Source organism: Phalacrocorax carbo, chromosome 2 (genome assembly GCF_963921805.1).
Source record: "Phalacrocorax carbo chromosome 2, bPhaCar2.1, whole genome shotgun sequence".
In the NCBI taxonomy this organism is placed as follows: domain Eukaryota; kingdom Metazoa; phylum Chordata; class Aves; order Suliformes; family Phalacrocoracidae; genus Phalacrocorax; species Phalacrocorax carbo.
Genome location: NC_087514.1, coordinates 156660250 through 156677484, shown reverse-complemented (window position 1 = coordinate 156677484; position 17235 = coordinate 156660250). Strand labels below are relative to the sequence as shown.

Sequence of the window (17235 nt, the reverse complement as noted above, 5' to 3'; positions counted from 1 at the left end):
GACCAGTTTCTTTGGAAGATCTTTATTTCTTTTAATAATGTTTTGGCTTTAAAATTTTCTCTTTATAAAGATTGTAGTTTTTGAAACTTACTTTTTATAATTTTCCCACTTTTGATTTATCAACTTTTGCAGGAAAGATAAAAAGAAAAGGGCCACGATTATACTCAGCTGTTTTCCACATAAGGATTTGTTTAGTTATGAATGCAGTTGCTTATCACTCTACATTGGTTTTCATGAAGGCTGCTGTTCTCACATGTCTGTAAATTGTCCTCCAGGCAAGCTTCGTCTTTGTCCAGACATGAACATTTTGGGGGGAGAGCTGAGGGCAATCTGAATGAAGAAAGTGCAAACAAAATAAATTACCTGCTTTTGAGGTATAAAAAAGATTTGAAATGTCAATGGAAAAAAAATCAAAGTGGGCCTTTGAAATGGATAGGGATTAAGGCTTCACTAAGTAGTGATGATAGACTTGGTTTGGGGCAGGATGAGAGGAAAGCTTTATTGGAATGCATATAATTAGTGAGTTTGGATACTGCCTGTGGAGGAGAAAGCATAGGCTCCAGATATACTTCAGAGTGTACTTTCAAGCCAGATGTCAATTCCCAACATAGGAAATACACTCCCTAAAAAACAGAGAAGAAAACCAAGCGAGGTGAGGATGTGGGGAAAAGCTTCCAGTTTTACAGCATATTATTCTTTCTGTTGCTCTTGTTTTGATGAACTGTCCCACAGCTGGGGGAGCATTGTATGAAACTTTTAGGTCCATTATTTCTGACATTCACCTTGAATTTCAGAAGCAGGATCTAAAGCTCAGATTTTAGAATTTGATCCTCTCCCTGCCTTAAAGTTTCTTTTGATTAATGCTGTAAAAGCCTGTAAGCTTTGGCAGTGTTTATCTTTGGCTCATCTTACTGCATTACAGATCAATGTATTTTAACTCTCTAAGTTCTGAGCATATTTCTGAAGGTTTCCAACGGTGAGCCCAGGCATTTTGGGCTTGAAGGAGCTTCGGTTTGGAAACCTTAGTTGGTTCAGAATTGCACTAATTTTCTTTATATAGTCTCAGCTTTCCCTGAGATGACTGTTGACAAGAGAAAGTCTCCTCTGGGCTAATGCTGCTCGTGGCCTGACTTCTGGAGGAAAGCAGTTGTGCCTGCATAACACACTGACTTTCAGATAATTCAATATCTGAGCAGTTTTAGAAGTTGTGTAGTTGTGCTTTTATTTATGAAGAGGGAGAGGCCAAAGAGAATAGCTTTGAAAGAAACAAGTTCAGGCAGTCTTCGTTTTTGTTAAGGAGCAAGAAAAATTGATTCAACTGCCTTTCGTCAATAAAAATGCAGCCTGGTGGAGGAATAGTTTTTACGAACATCTAAGGTTTAAGTCCTGTTGCTAACAGCAGAATCACAATTTGTACTTTAAAGATACTGTCAGTTGCGTGCAGTTCAGAGAAAGAGAAGAAAAAACAGCAATTTGGAATCTCACGTTACACTGCAAAAACTCAACATCAACTCCTTATTTTACCACATAGCATACATGATCTGCAATGAATTTAGTTTTTTTCATGATTTAGCTCTTTTCTATACATTCCTAATTCTTTGACCTGGAAAGTCAAAGTTTATTGTTTAGTGCAAAACTGACTTTGTGTGAATTACATTCCCTGCTAACATACCATGAAAAAATATTTATTTATTTATTTATGTCATCATACCTTATTTATTTGTATTGCATTGGTTTAGCTGAGGCTTACAGAATAACCAAGCTCCTTAGCCTTCAGAACAGACAGGAAGATGATGATCAAAAGCCTGCTTTTGGAGAACGAGATACTCCTCTCATTTACATTTCTTAGCATTTGCTAAGATGTCTTCCACCTCTCACTTTTATTAGAGAGAGTTGCAGAATTAAAGTGGCATCTATTTATCATCCAAACTGAAATTCCAGCCCTCACCATCAGCCTTTTTGGCCATGGTTTTCTCCCTTTTTACAACCAAGTGAGCGTTGGAGCCTGTCAGGATGCATAGCTGCATTAATCATCTCTGCTCACTACAGCCAAGCGAGTGGACAGGAAGCATCTATTTGCGAAGTGCTTGTCTACATGGGGAAATAGCTCAGATTGCTCATTAGGCATTAACTCCTTCCCTGAATTCTCCTCAAGCATCTTTCTGTGGTTTAGCTTTAGGCTGCTTTGGAAAATATGGAATTTGGTAGTGGGTGTAGTGAAACCACAGAAAGCCCATATTAGCATGCAGCATGGGTTCAGAACACGAAGCTGTCTCCACGTGTCACTTAATCTGCTGTAACTGGCTCTCTTCATGCTCTTAGTCTGTGGCAAATGGAAGGTAAAACGTGTTAGTTCAAGCCTCTTATATCAAGGCATGTGTGTGTAACTTGGTTGTGTGTCCGTGCATCTGTGCATTCATTCCGGGGATGCAGAGCGACGCTGATAGTAATTTGGGTGCAAGTGTTATTTTTGATGTCTCCCCAAATAAACAAATCTGAAGACAACTTGTTTTTTGACAGCCATGATAGGGGACAAGAAGTGAGTGGGATGATCTGCACCTCGTATGACCCATCTATTATTTAGTGATGTTGAAGTTAGTCAAGTTGGACTGTCTTTTGTATAGAAAATTTCTTCGTACAAAGATGAGTAGCCTTCTGGAACTGAACAACTTAAAGGCTGTTTAATACTACTGTATCATCATCCTGGAAGTAAGGGGCTTTGTTACTATGGCAGCTAAAGCTTATCTTCATGGAAAGTTGCGTCACAAGAACTGTATTTTTTTAAAGCAATTTATACTAGTGCAAACTCCATTCTGGAAACTCTTTATTTAGCATAGCTTAATTTCATTAACTAAGCTTAGCCAAACAACACTAATTTTTTAAATTTAAATTACGTTCATTCAGAAGTTTGCATTTTTAGTAGTGGTATTTTCTTATGTAAACAAAAAACCTCCTGTGGTTCTTGATATTCCTATGTAACTGTTAATTTTGTTACTAGCTATACAAAAATAAATATTCTCCATGTATTTAATACCTATTTAAAAGATGAATGATGAATATGGAACACAGGAAAAAATTGCATTGAGACAAATCTTTAGTAGAAAATATATCATGTGCTTCAGCTTACCTATGCACATTACCTGGAGTGAAACATGATGACCATTACCAAAAAAAAAGGTAATCAACTGAAAGAAGTTGGTATGGATGGCTACATTGCTAGTAACAGATTTGGCTCTTTGCTTTCAGCCCTTTCAACTATATTACTTTCTTTGGCAGTTGTGTTCTCCTCTTCTCCAAACTTACTTTACTAGATAAAATTTTATTCAGTGATTTCTGCCAGATGGGAACAAAGGATAGTTTCCTTCCAATTTTTAGGACGGCATTTGCTATTGTCTGTGAAATTCCACACTGGGGTTGGCTGCAGGGGCAGCAAAACACAGGATTACATTTTAGCCCTGTACATATGTTTGTATTAGGTAGCAAACAAAACCACTTCAACAGCCTTTGTTTGGGGTGTATGGCTGTTTTTCTTTCTCAGCAGCTGTTGTTGATGCTTCATCTCAGGTTTTGTTATCCTCCATTTACACTGACTTACACTTACACTTTCTTAGAAATTCTTTTTTGGGATGGTGCCTCAACATTTGTGTCAAGTTCTCTCTAGCAGGGTGAGTTAATTAAACAAGAAAGTCCAGGTTTGGTTTCAAAGGAAAAAGAGAGTTCTGTTTGTACACTGATGATTCAGAATGCCTGTGCTTAAAATTCAAGTATCATATGCCTTATCCTTAGTGAAGGACACTTACTTAATCATTTTGGATTAAACACTATACAAATGAAGTAAATGCAATATCAGGGATTCAAATAGAGCTTACATATATGTGTAGTAAAAGTGTTCTCGGGGCCTTTAATTTTGTACTGTCCTTGGCTCTGATTTCTACAATGGCTCACTGCCATCTTGGAACAGCACAAGGTAATAGCAAAAGCTTTCTTGTATTCTGCATACTAAAGTTGGGAAAAAAAGTTGAATTGCAGAGAGAAAGAAGCAGAATGCTACAGTTTTGTATTAACATAGTCCTGTTTTCTATCTGTACTGCACTTTATGGAGCTATGCAAAACCTCACTCAAAAAGGTGTGTGACGTCAAGGTTACAAACCAAGCAATTAGGAAATGCAAAAGGTGGGATTGTGCATAACAGCACAATTATTTCACTTGCACATGTGAAATATTTAGGATAACTATGCTAATAAACATCTTTTGAATGGACTGTGTGCACCTTAATATAACAGTGAAATGAAAAGATTTTCGTTAGTAATAAAACACATTCAACATCCAGAAATCTTCTGTAGTACAATAACTTCCAAAATGACAGCATTACAGCATGAACTAATCTCATAATACAAAAAGGCATACTGAAGAATTCTGTAACTTTTATTAATTTATAATCTAACTTTCTGAGTTTAGTTTAATTAACAAAGAATTTTTGCCTCTCTCAGCCACAAGCCTTTGTTACATTTTTCAGCTTCCCTAGCATCATTAAACACCTCCCCAAGTTTTTCATTGTGAGGATGTGGAATAGCAGTCAGCAGTTGAAAGTTTGCTCCAAAACCCTGGAAAGTCAGCAGAAAGGCATTTGTTGATTTTAGTGGATTGGGATTAAGTCCAGAATAAATATCTAATGACATCAAAACACTTGCTGATTCTTAAACATTTGAAAATTATTTTGTATGCAAAATCTGCATTTCTGATAGCCTGCACTCTTGCAAAAGAGGGTGTCCTGCTACCAGGTGCTCAGCTAATTATTGTACTCTCAGAAAGACAAGTGAATGGTAAGCAAAACCAAGATTTCTCTTGCCAAAAGCTTTGTCCTCACCCTAGCAGCTACTCCCCACACTTGGATCACTAGATCTGGAAGGTAGACCTGAAGTTAATCTTTCTCTTGTTTTTCCCCCCATGCATGACGTCAGTCAAAACATTGTCATGTGCACCTTCCATGTGTAAAAATAGGGTAATTGTCACCTTTCCTCTCAGTTGTTCTAGGACGGGAAGACTGAAGAGTTTACCCTCCCACTAAACTGGTGATGAAATACACATTTTAAAAGCAGTTGAAATTTTGAACTATAAAGTTGCAGAACTTCAGAGTACAACAAAGACCTGTATAAAGTCCAGGAACCCAAATTCTACATCAACTCACAAATTTGTAATCTGGATTTTAATAGGAAACTCATATTTAATACAAGAACAAAGCACTAAACATTTGGAACTACTTATACTGCTGATACATATACATTTTTATGCTTACTATAAAAAGTTACACTTTAAGAAATGCTGGAGCCCATATTATAATGTGCATATAAATATGGAGCTAAGTCTGTGGCCAAGTTTCCTAACCACCCAAACTCAGCCAGTCTCACAGCATGAAAGCCACAAAAACTAGGACTGAGCCTAGCCGCTTCTTCCTGTTGAGCCTGAAATCTTTTCACCGTGTAGTGTGGAAGAAGTAAAAGCAAGCTCCAGGGATGTGGGCCTGAAAGGCAGAAACTAGCAGCTGAACAGTGGCAAGGATCGACTTCTTTAACTGTCTTTCCATTGCAATTAACTGCATACCAAATCTTAGCCAAATGGTCGCTAATAGCAGGGATGAAGTTTAACCTGTTTGACTTTGCACTGAAAGGGACAAGCGCTACAGGTAGCCTCGCTTACAGTGAAGTATAAACATGAGATTTAACAAGCTACTACTTGTCAGCTCTTAATTAGCAGCTCCCATCAGAGCAGCAGCATCCAACTGCAACACCGTCTGCTTCAGTGCAAAGTCCAATTCGTTAGTTAAATTTTCAGAATTGGACGATGGTATTTAACAGCTTAAGCGTGGCAAAATTTCGCTACCTTTCAGTGGTTTCTGTCTGTAGGGAATGTTTCTAGCTAAACTTAGTACCTGATAGTTTCTGCTAAATTGGATGCAAGCAGCAGGTCAGGAGGTTCCTTGGGCTAAATCCCTAGACATGGTGCAAGGTGATTTTTGTTTGTTTTGCCTTGCAGTGCACATTTCCATATCCACTACTATTGCAACAAAGAGCTGTATAGCATTTGATTTGGCCACGTGTGGGTCTAACAACTAGTAGCCTTGCTGTTTAGACAGTATGTCTGGTTTGCCACTGCTGTAACATCGCCACCACAAACTTTGCTATGGGTTTTGAGAAGATAAGCTATGCTGGGTGTGTTCACAAGATAAAGCGCAGTCTGTTTAGCCTATGTAAGAAATGTGGGTAAGATCTAGCTCTTGAGGAAAGTTGTGTACTTTTCAAAATGTTGTACAGAGGACATTCAAGAGGGATTTAAAATATAAAATATGGTAACACTTTACTCAGCACTGAGGAACAGTTAGAGAGTTGAAAATTGAGAAGGTAAATGATTTGCTTTGGGCACATGCAAATGAGCATGAGATGGGAGTGTGTGAGCTGGCACATCAGCCACACAAAAATTCCTTTCTTAGGAGAATTCTTCTTATATTCTGCAGGTCCCATGGATGTCTACAAAACCTAAGACACAGACTGCTGATATAAATTCTTAGATTTTTAGCCATCTTTTGTTTGCCAACCTTTCTCCAAGAAGGTGCATCCTACCATAAACTTCCTGGCTGAACATGGCAGAAATGGCAAGAAACAAATAATTTTATGTGGACAGGGGATACCATAGCTAAACAAGCATGATGGATGGCAAATCGCAAGTGGGAAATTAATGTTGACTTCAGCTTTTAGTTTTTCTTTCCAGGGTATTGAAATGAATGCTATAATGAAAGAGGGGGATGAGAAACATCTTCAAGCATTTATACGTAAATGTACATTTCAGTATTGTGGTCTTAAAGAGTCTCTGGAGTTCTACCTTCTTTAAAATAATGCATGGATGAATCAGCCTCTTTCAGTATTTAACCTCTAAGCCATAGATTCTTACACATACTCACACATACTGGATGTTTATGCTTGTTCTCTTACGCGCGCGTGTGTGTGTGCACCCACACATAAGCAAGTAATCAGGAGTGATAAATATAGATTTGCGAATCTAATATGTCTCCCATTAAACTTTAAACTGTTATTTGCATGAGTAAGTTGTGCATGTTGAAGCACTGGGAGCATTTTCTGTTGCTTGGCAGTAGCACTCCAAAGCATTTTATGAACTATTAACAGTCTGATACAAGTTATCTTTAAGATTTTATACTAATATAGAACACTGCTTTTATTTTTGCAGGAATGCAGGGAGTAGACTGTTGTGGCTAGTTTTACTATGGAGGAAGAGTAGCTGCAATGAACAGCAAGAAATATGCCACAATCTTTTAATCTTTTTCTTTAAAGCAAAAAGGCTCTATATTTCTTCTACACCACACAGTTAAAAGATGAAAATAATGCTAAAGTGGTCTGGGCCTTTTGGGAAAAAAAAATAAAATCTTACTTTTACATTTTTGGAAGTGTGGTGTTTAAAACTGCTATTTCAATAGTGGAGTGTCAAGTCTTGAGTTTAACAAAAGTGGCCTTAAATAGTAAACGAAAGCTATAAAAATGAAACTTATATTCTTTGAAGGCAGAACACCTGCTAAAATTACTCTATCATAAAAAAAAACCAAAACAAAACAAAAACCCCAAAACCAGAATACTTTCTGATTGCTGTGTCCCACATGTCACAATTCTTACTGCTTTTATTTCTAGACAAACAAGGGGGGAAGCAGTAGTGGGGAGCAGGGGACCAGCCAGCCAGGAGGGAGCAGTTCGGGCAGGCGTCCTCACCAGCTGCGTTTTGGGGGGTTTACTTCAGACCAGGTCCAGTCTGGTCCCATAGAGTGACCTCCTTGTAGCAGCTGGGGCCTGGGAGGAGCATGCCTGTACTGTGGGTTGGAGTTAGCCATGGCACCGGCTGTAGCGTTCGCATGTTCCAGGCCAACAAAGTGTGATAAAGATGGGGCAGGGGCGCGGTTGGGAAATTTGTTCCAAAAGTGCACTGCAAAGGAAATGGGGAGCCTGTAGGGCCTTTGCAGGGAGAGACCTTCCTCTGACTGCTGGCAGCCATCTTGGGGCAGCTCCGCAAACACAGGGCTTCAGGAACCCATAATTACAGCTGTCCTTCACTCTCCCACTCCCTGTCTCGGATGTGGGCTTCTTCTTCCACCCTGGAGACACAAGAGGGAATTCCTTAGCCTTTCCTTTGGCTGCACAGTGGGGATGTGGAGCCATGCTGAGGCAGCAGATGGGTCCCCTGAGGCCCTGTCCTGTGCTGGGGCCCTCAGGCCCGGGTGTCACAGCGGGGTGAGGGAAACCGCCTCCTTCCCCTCTGCTGGGCACACTGAGCACGGCTCTCTCACGGGCAGCCATATGCCAGGCTGCCAAAAATAATGGTTATTTTTAAAGTAATTGGGATAACAGGACCCACTTCATTTATTACAAAATAAACTGAGAACGGGTCTGTTGTCTCACACTGATATCAGGGTCGAGAAGGATGAGCATTTCCTCCTTGATCGTCACGCTTGGGCATGATACTGCGTAAGAGGCTCTGTGTCTGGCCTGTTGACTGCAATATCAGCTAACAGTTTTTAAAGCAGATAGTTTGTAGAGAGCTAGAATAGAAAGAATTACTTCACTTCTACTCTGTTCTGAGTTAGGAAAGGAGTTTTATGCTAAGATAATTGGCCTGTAAAGGTTGTCCTTTTTTGTGTTAGTGTCTAACCTTTTTTTGTATTTTACAAATCTGTTTTCCTTAAGAATGAAATTCTACAAATAATCATATGTTTCCCTTGCAAATTGGGAGGGTTTTTTTCACTTGTAATGGCCTCATGTTCTGTGAAATGAATGCAGAGGAGCTCACAGGGATACAGTGTCTTTTCCCACTATTCCCAACAGAGGCTTTCTTTGAATCATTCTTAGGCAATGCTATCGACTGCCTGCCACTCTTAGCTATATGTCTGTCATATTCTCTCTTATCCTTCCCTCAAAAATGTATTCTTGGCCTTTCTTTTCTGGGAGATCCATCCAGTTGCCCTTGCTTTAAATCCCAGTGGGAAGAGATTTCTAAAGCAGAAATGCAGGGTCGATGTGTGACCGCACCGTGTCTCCGTGAGCGCCGCTCTGTTCTGCTGTTCCCTGCTATCGCCAGCAGCCAGAGCTGCCTCATGCACCTGGATGTGCTCATATCACTTCACATAATCTTTTTTTTTCTTTTTTTTTTTTTTTAAAATGGGCTACATAATGTTAATTATAATGGTGTTAAATCATTTCTTCTCCTTAATAATAAAATGTTGCACTTCTTTTCATTACACCTGTAGAGTGAGTGAGCATTGCTGAGCTAATATTGCATCTGAAACTTGACAGCCCTCTGACAAGTACCTGTAGGTCCCATGGACTTGAAAATTATGTTGCTGGATCTGATGGAATACTCGAATCTGTTTAATTTTCCTGAATTTGAGAGGAGGAACACTTTTAATACTTAAATTCCCATCTTTAACATTGCACAGATGGTGTAACGCTTTAGCATGTTTTATATTATTTTGGGTTACTGAAGTTAATATTCTGCTAGCTGCAAGTATCCGCGTGCATACCACAGAGTTCATTTTGAGGACAGAGCTCTAAAATAAATTAGAGACCTTGGTAGCAGTCATAAATCAGTCATTTTTTTTCATTGAGAAAGTGGTGGCACTGGAAGTTATTTAGTGATCAAAATGCATCATTAAGCTTTTAAAAAGGGATTCTGTGCCTGTAGTAGAGCTGTAGGCGATTTATGGCTTATCTGTACTCATTGCCTTGAGCTTTTGGAAAATTTGTAAACAAAGCCAGATGCTCATTACGTTCCAGTTCAGGGTTGGTTAGATAGGTAAATGCCATCAGAAGCACTTTGATCATGTTGGGTTTTAGCATGTTACAGAAAATGGAATTGCTACAAAATATTTTTTAAAATATTTATCATCCATGGAAATATACTTCCTATTTCTCTCATAGAATGGATTTTTTGAATAGTTGTAAGTGATGAAAATATGAAAGTAATACTCTGAGAACTATATTGTATACTAAACTGTGGGCTCAGCTTTTTCTGTGTGTCACAGTTCATGCTTACACCATGTTATGTAGTCAAGCACCACTTGCCCTTTTTAAGGGTTTTGGGCAATGCAGGAGGCTGTGGAAGTTTAAGGTTAGGGTAGTTTCTGCTTTTTACCAAATTTTAGGGAACTGAGATGTGAACTAAGTGACTTTTCATAACCAGTTTGATAAGTTAAGCCATTTGCTATTGATTTGATAATTTTTACTGCTCACTTTTTGCCTTCTCTATAGATTATGTAATGTGAAAGGGGTTCTTGTAAACTACACTGTTCTGCTTTTTACTGTTCTTTAAGCACAGAAAACATGCTGCTATATACAAATTAAATTGCTATAGGTTAACAAAATTTTCCTTGTAATGGTATTTATTGCAATATGATCATCATGCAATCCATTTCATAATTCATTATTAACTTTTTGGTGTATTTTTTTTTATTTATTGGCTGCAGCTGACCAAGTAAACAGGTCATGGCACGCTTAACGAAGAGACGACAGGCAGATACAAAGGCTATCCAGCATCTTTGGGCAGCTATAGAAATAATCCGGAACCAGAAGCAAATTGCTAACATTGACCGTATTACAAAGTAAGTGATCCATTCCAAAAAAGTCTTGATGAGGGGGAAGGTTGATGCTGTTAAAAGCCATGGGAAACAGAGACAATAAACATTGTGAGAGATTGTGAAACAGTTATGTGCACTTCTGTGTTACTAATTATAAAAAATAAACTTACAGAACTGAGCACCTAAAGATCCTAAAGTGAGGTTTAATCTGTTGAATTGAAATGTTATTCACCCTCTGTCTGTTTTGTATAAGCATCTTTAGGAAATATGCAATATATTTATAGTACCTGAACTGAGTTTAACATGTCAGAGCTGTACTCACTTGGTAGCTTGGTCAAAATACAAGAAGTAGATATAACAGTTAAGGAGAAGAGGGCAATAAAATCTGTAAATAATCTAATTCTTTAGGAAACTGTGATAGGCCAGTGGAGAACTCTTCTTCCAGAAGGCAAAGATAAACCTGAAGTGTTAGGTTGCTCAAATAAATAAGCCATATTTGCTGAGATGGGCATAGGATGCTGTTAAAGAAGACACGAGATGATTACCACCTACGCCTAGTACTATTGTTACTATTAAAATATTATTCAAAATGTATTAGGTGCTGCATACACAGAGAAATATATACTCTCTGTTCTGTGGAACTTGCAATGTATAAAAGGGTCTACAATATTAAAATACCCTTTAGGATAGCTTGGAGTAGCCACTGTAATAAAAACCGAGTGAGGTTTTGTGCCTCTTCCTGCATTTCCAGGCCAACATGTACGTCACATTTGTCAAAGTAATCAATATGAATAATTTAAAATAGCAAAAATAACCATTTGGCAACTCTTCAGTTGCCAGAACAAATGTGAACTGATAATGAGGCCAGAGACCACTAAAGGGAAGAGTTATAAACAGTGTAGGTGACTAACGAAGTCAAAATCATTATAACATGGTCCACTGACAGAGTTTGGAAGCTCTGGGGTAGAAGTGGCAAGCAAAACTGGCCTCATAAGTGAAAGAAGTGTAACAGTTCAGGTTCTCCAAACATAGTGAACAATAAACAGGAGAAAGAAAAAAGATTATGTCCCAAATGAGTTGGTGTGCACCTGGATCCTACAATAAAGGAGACTGCACCATTAAACCAAAAAGTACCTTCTCAGAGATAGATAGTTCCAAGTGGGCTTGAGAGGGAGATTGTATTTTAGGTTATTTAATTTCTGAGTTGCACTTGAGGTTCAGAATGCTTTAAAGCATAAATATTTGCATCATGTCTCCAAGGAGACAAGTGGGTAAACTAATGCTATACACTTTCTGTTTTAACATTTCAAATTACTTGCTCCAGACCATATATTAGATGAGTTTGTTAGCTGTTTACGCTCTTTTTATATGTAATAAAGGGAGACAGGCATGTCTAGCTGGGGATTCATCCCACTCTTATGAGAGATGCCTATTTTAAGATAGCGTGGGTAAAGTTAGGTAAGACAAATCCTATCATTACAAAATAGGTTGAGAAAACAAGTAATTAGGTACTAGAAAGAGACGTAGTGCTCTTGGTAACTGAAGGATAGTTTGCTCTTTTAAAAAAACAGTCTAGATCCAGATTGTATGACTCTCATCTAATTAGAAGAAAAAAGTGACTAAACAGAGATGCAAGCAGCCTTAGTACTTTGAGAAAGATGTGCAAGGTGTTAGCCCTGAAGAGTAACCTAAAAAGTGCTTGGCCATTGTAAATATTCCATGTGCACATTGGTGACAAGAGTGGTGAACAGTAGTCTGGTTTCTATTATATGATATTTTTAAGGAGAGAACTTTTGTAAAGGAAAAGAAAGGAAAAGGCCTTTGAGTTGCTTTATGGTACTAGTCATTGATGAAGCAGCACAGGTGACAGACAGTAAGTGAGTATGCATATTACACAGTATTCAAAATAAAATTCTGAAGTTAGCAGGGCAGCAGGATATCTCTTCTGATGAAAACTGAGCAGCTGATATATTCTTCCAGGCTCAAAGATCATTTGATCAAGTACAACTGCATGTCCTTAAAAGTTCAATCAGTCTCTGGGCTCATAGGCAAATGTATGGATAATAAGAAAGATCAAAACCAAACAGTGGTCAAAAGTGAGAACGATGAGCTTATCTACATAGCTGGAGCTAAAGGGAGGATTCTCATACTTGGGTTAGTAACATTTCTGAGAAGTGTTAATACCTCCTGGGATTGACTGAAAGAGTGGCTTTGCATATTACAAGTATTTGCAAGTAATAATGACAAATTTATGGAAGCATGTCCTATGCCTGAGTAAGGATACAGAGAAACAGCAAGATAATCTTTTTATAAGTATATGTTTAAGGTAAGTGACAGGCATCCAAAGCATTGGTAGGGAAGAGACCACACTGCACAGACTTGATGTCTCCAGAAAAAAAAAACAACCCAACAAATCATTATATGAAAGGTATTCTGCAATTTTAGTGTTTATTTGTGGGGTACATTATAGTTGGGATGGTACTTTCCATTGGTTGGAGATAAGCATTCTTCAGTAGCTTGAAAACTAAATGAAGGATTGAAAACCAATACTAAGAAGTAACAGGATAGTGAATTTAAAGGAATTAGTACTAAAACCGCCTTTAGTGCAAACTGCCTTTTGAAGAGAACTTTAAAATATATATATGTAAGTTCCTATCTTTGTACATAGGCATCAGTGTGTTCAATGCATTTTTATTTAACAGTAAAGCTCACTTGGAGGCAGCGGTAACATTTCTGTAAAGGTATACAAGATAAATATTCTCACCTGGCTTACATTGTCACAGTGTATCTCAAGTCAATGAATTACAATCATTTAAATTCTAACTACTAGTAATATCTAACATTTCTAAACTACCAAATTACTTATTAACAAAATTATATTTCTATTATTTAGATGTGAATTATTGGTATTAGTTATGCTGAAAACACTAGTGAAGAAATGGCTTCCAGTATCTAGTGAATTCTCTGTCAAGAGCACAGCTTGACAAATTGTTCATCCTTAAAAGTGTGTTAAAAATCATAATTATGCTTTGACTTTCTGTTTTTTCCTCATTATCTTCCATCTGTTTTGGATTTGGGGTAACTTCAGAAAATGATCCTATGGAATAAAATCCCTTAAAATACACCAGGGAAAAAGGCATGCGTATTTTAATGAGTAGGATAAATTATTGACATTCAGTTGCCTAGCAGATTAGTAAGTACTTCTGTACAGACATGGTTTTAAAGTCCCTTTCTTTGGCTACTCCAGTCTTCCAGTTTCTTTTATAGTGTTTTCTTTATGATTCCCTTACACGTAATTGGACTCCTAAGATTTAATTAACTATTAAATAAATATTTACCCTTTTTCTCTCAAGGTATTGGGTTTCCTCAGTAGGAATTTATGAACGTTTCATGATCTTTATGATTAGTTCAGAGTTCATTATCTATTAAGTTAATGTTATTAAAATACCCAGTTGGCAAATATGGTGTTCTAGAACTATTATTTTCCGCTTTCAGGATTTTGTCATTGTAAACAGATAGTTATTCTGGTTTCTAAACTACTCCATGAAGGCTAATGTGAAGAACCACAACATAATTATTTTCTTCCATACTTCCTTCCTCACACTTCTGTCTCTTTCCTTTTGATGTGTTTCATGATTTATTTAGTTGATTGGCTTCTCCCTGTCTGTTATGAAGGCTGTGTCTGTACTGTCTTTGTGTACTGTGACAGGGAATGCCCTGGCATCATCTGGAGCAGAAGCACTGCGGCCACACCGCATTGGCTTTGGCTCATGGAGTGTTTCTTTGGCCCTGACATATTCTTTGTTTGTTTTGTGTGTGTGTGTGGTTCTTCAGTTCTAAGTGCCAAAAATAATACAGCCCACAGCAATGCTATTCTTGAAACTTGAAGCTATGGGCATAATAGTTTGCCATCGGGCATGTCATGAAGGCATTTGAGGACACATAGCATGCTGGAACACTGTTGGAGTGCCCTTGGCAGAAGGAGCCAATCTTGGCATGGTTTACATTCATGTTCTCTGTCAGGAGCAAACTAACCTCTTGGCCATGCTTTGCCTTTTTCCTAGGAAGAACAAGTTGGCTTTCTCCAGAAAGGAGTCTGAAAATGAGTTACTTTGGGAATGAAACCAAGAGTGGCCATAGTCCACAGGGTAGAGGTATCCTAACTCTTGGGGGGATGAAGCTGGTGGAAAGAAATCTAGGATAAAACTGATATGCTATAATTGGAGAATTTGTGTTATTTTCAAATAGATCACAACTTAAGCTATTATTTTCATCATCCAGAAAGCTGTTTTACAGCACTGGTGATACAAGAAAATGTCTTTTTTTTCAGAAATACGTACAAAGACTCTAATCTTTTTAAATTGGCTTTCAAATGGGATGGTCCAGTACTAGGTTCCTAAATGGTCATAACCGTTTTTCCCATATTTGTTTTGTGGACTCATTTTTGTTATATTCTAGTTTAATGTAAGCTCAGCAAAGTCAGATCATCTAAGAGAAATGAGCAGATCCCAAGCCTATATAGAGTGGACTCTGTCAGTCCCCTGTTAGCTTTGTGTGGACTGACATTAATCAGCATTGATGAAATAGCATGCCAGAAAAGAATTGCTCAGTATGAAAGACTGCTGTAAAATGATGAGATTTTCTGGTCCCACAGTTGAGGTGGAGTCACTAGCAGCTGATCGAGTGTGTGACCCTTTCAGTTTGGCATTTAGACCTAGGAAGGGGATTTCTTCTCCAAATATCACTCTATGAAATTTCTCCAGTCAATCTCTGACAATAGTTAACGTTAAGGGCTTCTCCCATCCATAAATCTGTTTTTGTTGCCTTCATTCTTCTGTGGTTCTCTTTTTAGACCGTCTAATTTCTAGAATTTCTAGAATTTCTAGAAGCACTGATTAAAGCAAAGATGAGAATGAGCAATTTGAACAGGTAGAGAATAATCACAAGAGTGTAAATTTTAAAAATGAGCAATTTGATAGGGTAGGGAATAATCACACATGTCTATAAATAAGAATATGTGATGCAGTGGTAAGAAAAAAATTGAAAGAACAAGATTCTTACAGTATTGCTTATTTGAAGCTCAGGAACTTGTTAGGAAAAGTCTGCCACTATTTATAGCACCTTTAATGAAAATTTAAATCTTCCTAGTATTTCCATGTTGCAAATAAACAGTCATACATAAACAAAAATAGTAAGTCGTAAGAATGATTAGGAGAGCAAATGACACTGGATTTATAGCTAGATAATCCTGTTGTTCTGTTCTGTGAGCAGAAGTATTGTAGCACCTGATATTTCTTTGACTGAAATGAAAGCTTGGAAATGTTTTTCTGCTCTGTCAGTTTCTCATTCTTTGTCAGGCTATTCCCCTAAAATATCTGTCTTTTTGTTACTGGAAAGTAAGCTTATCTGAGAACAATTGTTTGAAGTAAAACATCCTCCTGTTACACAGAAGAATGAAGTGGTTGCTTGACTTCACTTTTAACCAGTGTTACTGGCTCCTTTTCCACATCTTTACATCCTCATCCTCATGTATGTTTTAAATGTGACCATGTGAAGTGAATAGGGTTATTAAAAGCAACTCTTCAGAATCTGGTACATGTTAATCAAACCCTGGTCAGTTATTCTATGGTGAAGCAGGTCAGTATTGAAGGAGATACTCAGGAAAGCCCACATTTTAACCATTTGGGAAAGGATGAGGAAGAACAGCACAACAAAGTTTTTTTTTCCATGCCAGGCAGTGTAATAGCAATTCGTCATTATGCAAGGGTAGGCAAAAATGTGAAGTACAAGGTCCTACAATAAGAAGTATGGTACTGCTTCCTCAGGAGGGCACACTGCTGCTTCTAGTGGCAGCCTGTCTATTGAGTGTTCACCTTTGAGAAAACTGAATTCAGTTTGTATTGGATTGGCTTAATTATAGATATATTATTTAAAGAAAACAAACACAGAAAGACATCACCAGGTGATGACAGGGTAGAAGACTCTTAGTTTTAAATACCGCTTTATGTATTTTCTGTTATAATTAAGGACAAGGCACTTCTTTCTGTCTGCCTCCACTATGTCAATCACCTTTTCTGTTTCTTTTACTTTACTTCTCTCTTACCCATTATAAACTTCAGTTGCTTCTTTTAGGCCAAACCCAATGGTTTTTTCCTGTTTTCGTAACACTATTTTTATGTTAAACCAAGAGAATGAAAGCTTGTAAAGTGTTAGTCATAGAACATCCTGTGGGGGAAAAAAGTGTCTTCTGTGCTTTTTTAGCAATTTTTAACTGATTTCATTAAAAATCATTTTATTAATAAACCAAAAGCAATCTAAAACTGATAATTTAACTCCCTAATAACAACATTTTTAGTAAAAGTACTATTTTGGTCATATATAAAACCCCTTAGGAAGAAATGACGGATTGTCATTGATTGCACAAGGAACGCTCACAAAGTTCATTAAATTTCACCTGTGTTGCCTGTAGATGGCTACAGTTGTTGTAAAGCTTTTATCTGTTTGTTTGTATTGTGTTTAATCTTAATTTTGTTTGTGAGCTCATAATGATTTTCTGTTTTGGCTACTATGTAACTTTAATAATGCTGGCATTAATGGTCCATTTTAAG

General features: G+C 37.6%; 1 protein-coding gene across 5 annotated transcripts in view; it reads left to right on the top strand.

The window, feature by feature from the left end:
- ZMYND11 (zinc finger MYND-type containing 11) overlaps positions 1-17235 on the top strand; it is a 106875-nt gene that overhangs the window by 35284 nt on the left and 54356 nt on the right. For all 5 annotated transcript variants that reach the window (XM_064445007.1, XM_064445006.1, XM_064445003.1 and 2 more), the window contains one exon: positions 10517-10651. In XM_064445007.1, the coding sequence (XP_064301077.1) occupies positions 10536-10651 (116 nt within the window). In that variant the 5' untranslated portion in view covers positions 10517-10535. The remainder of the gene's footprint in view (positions 1-10516; positions 10652-17235) is intronic.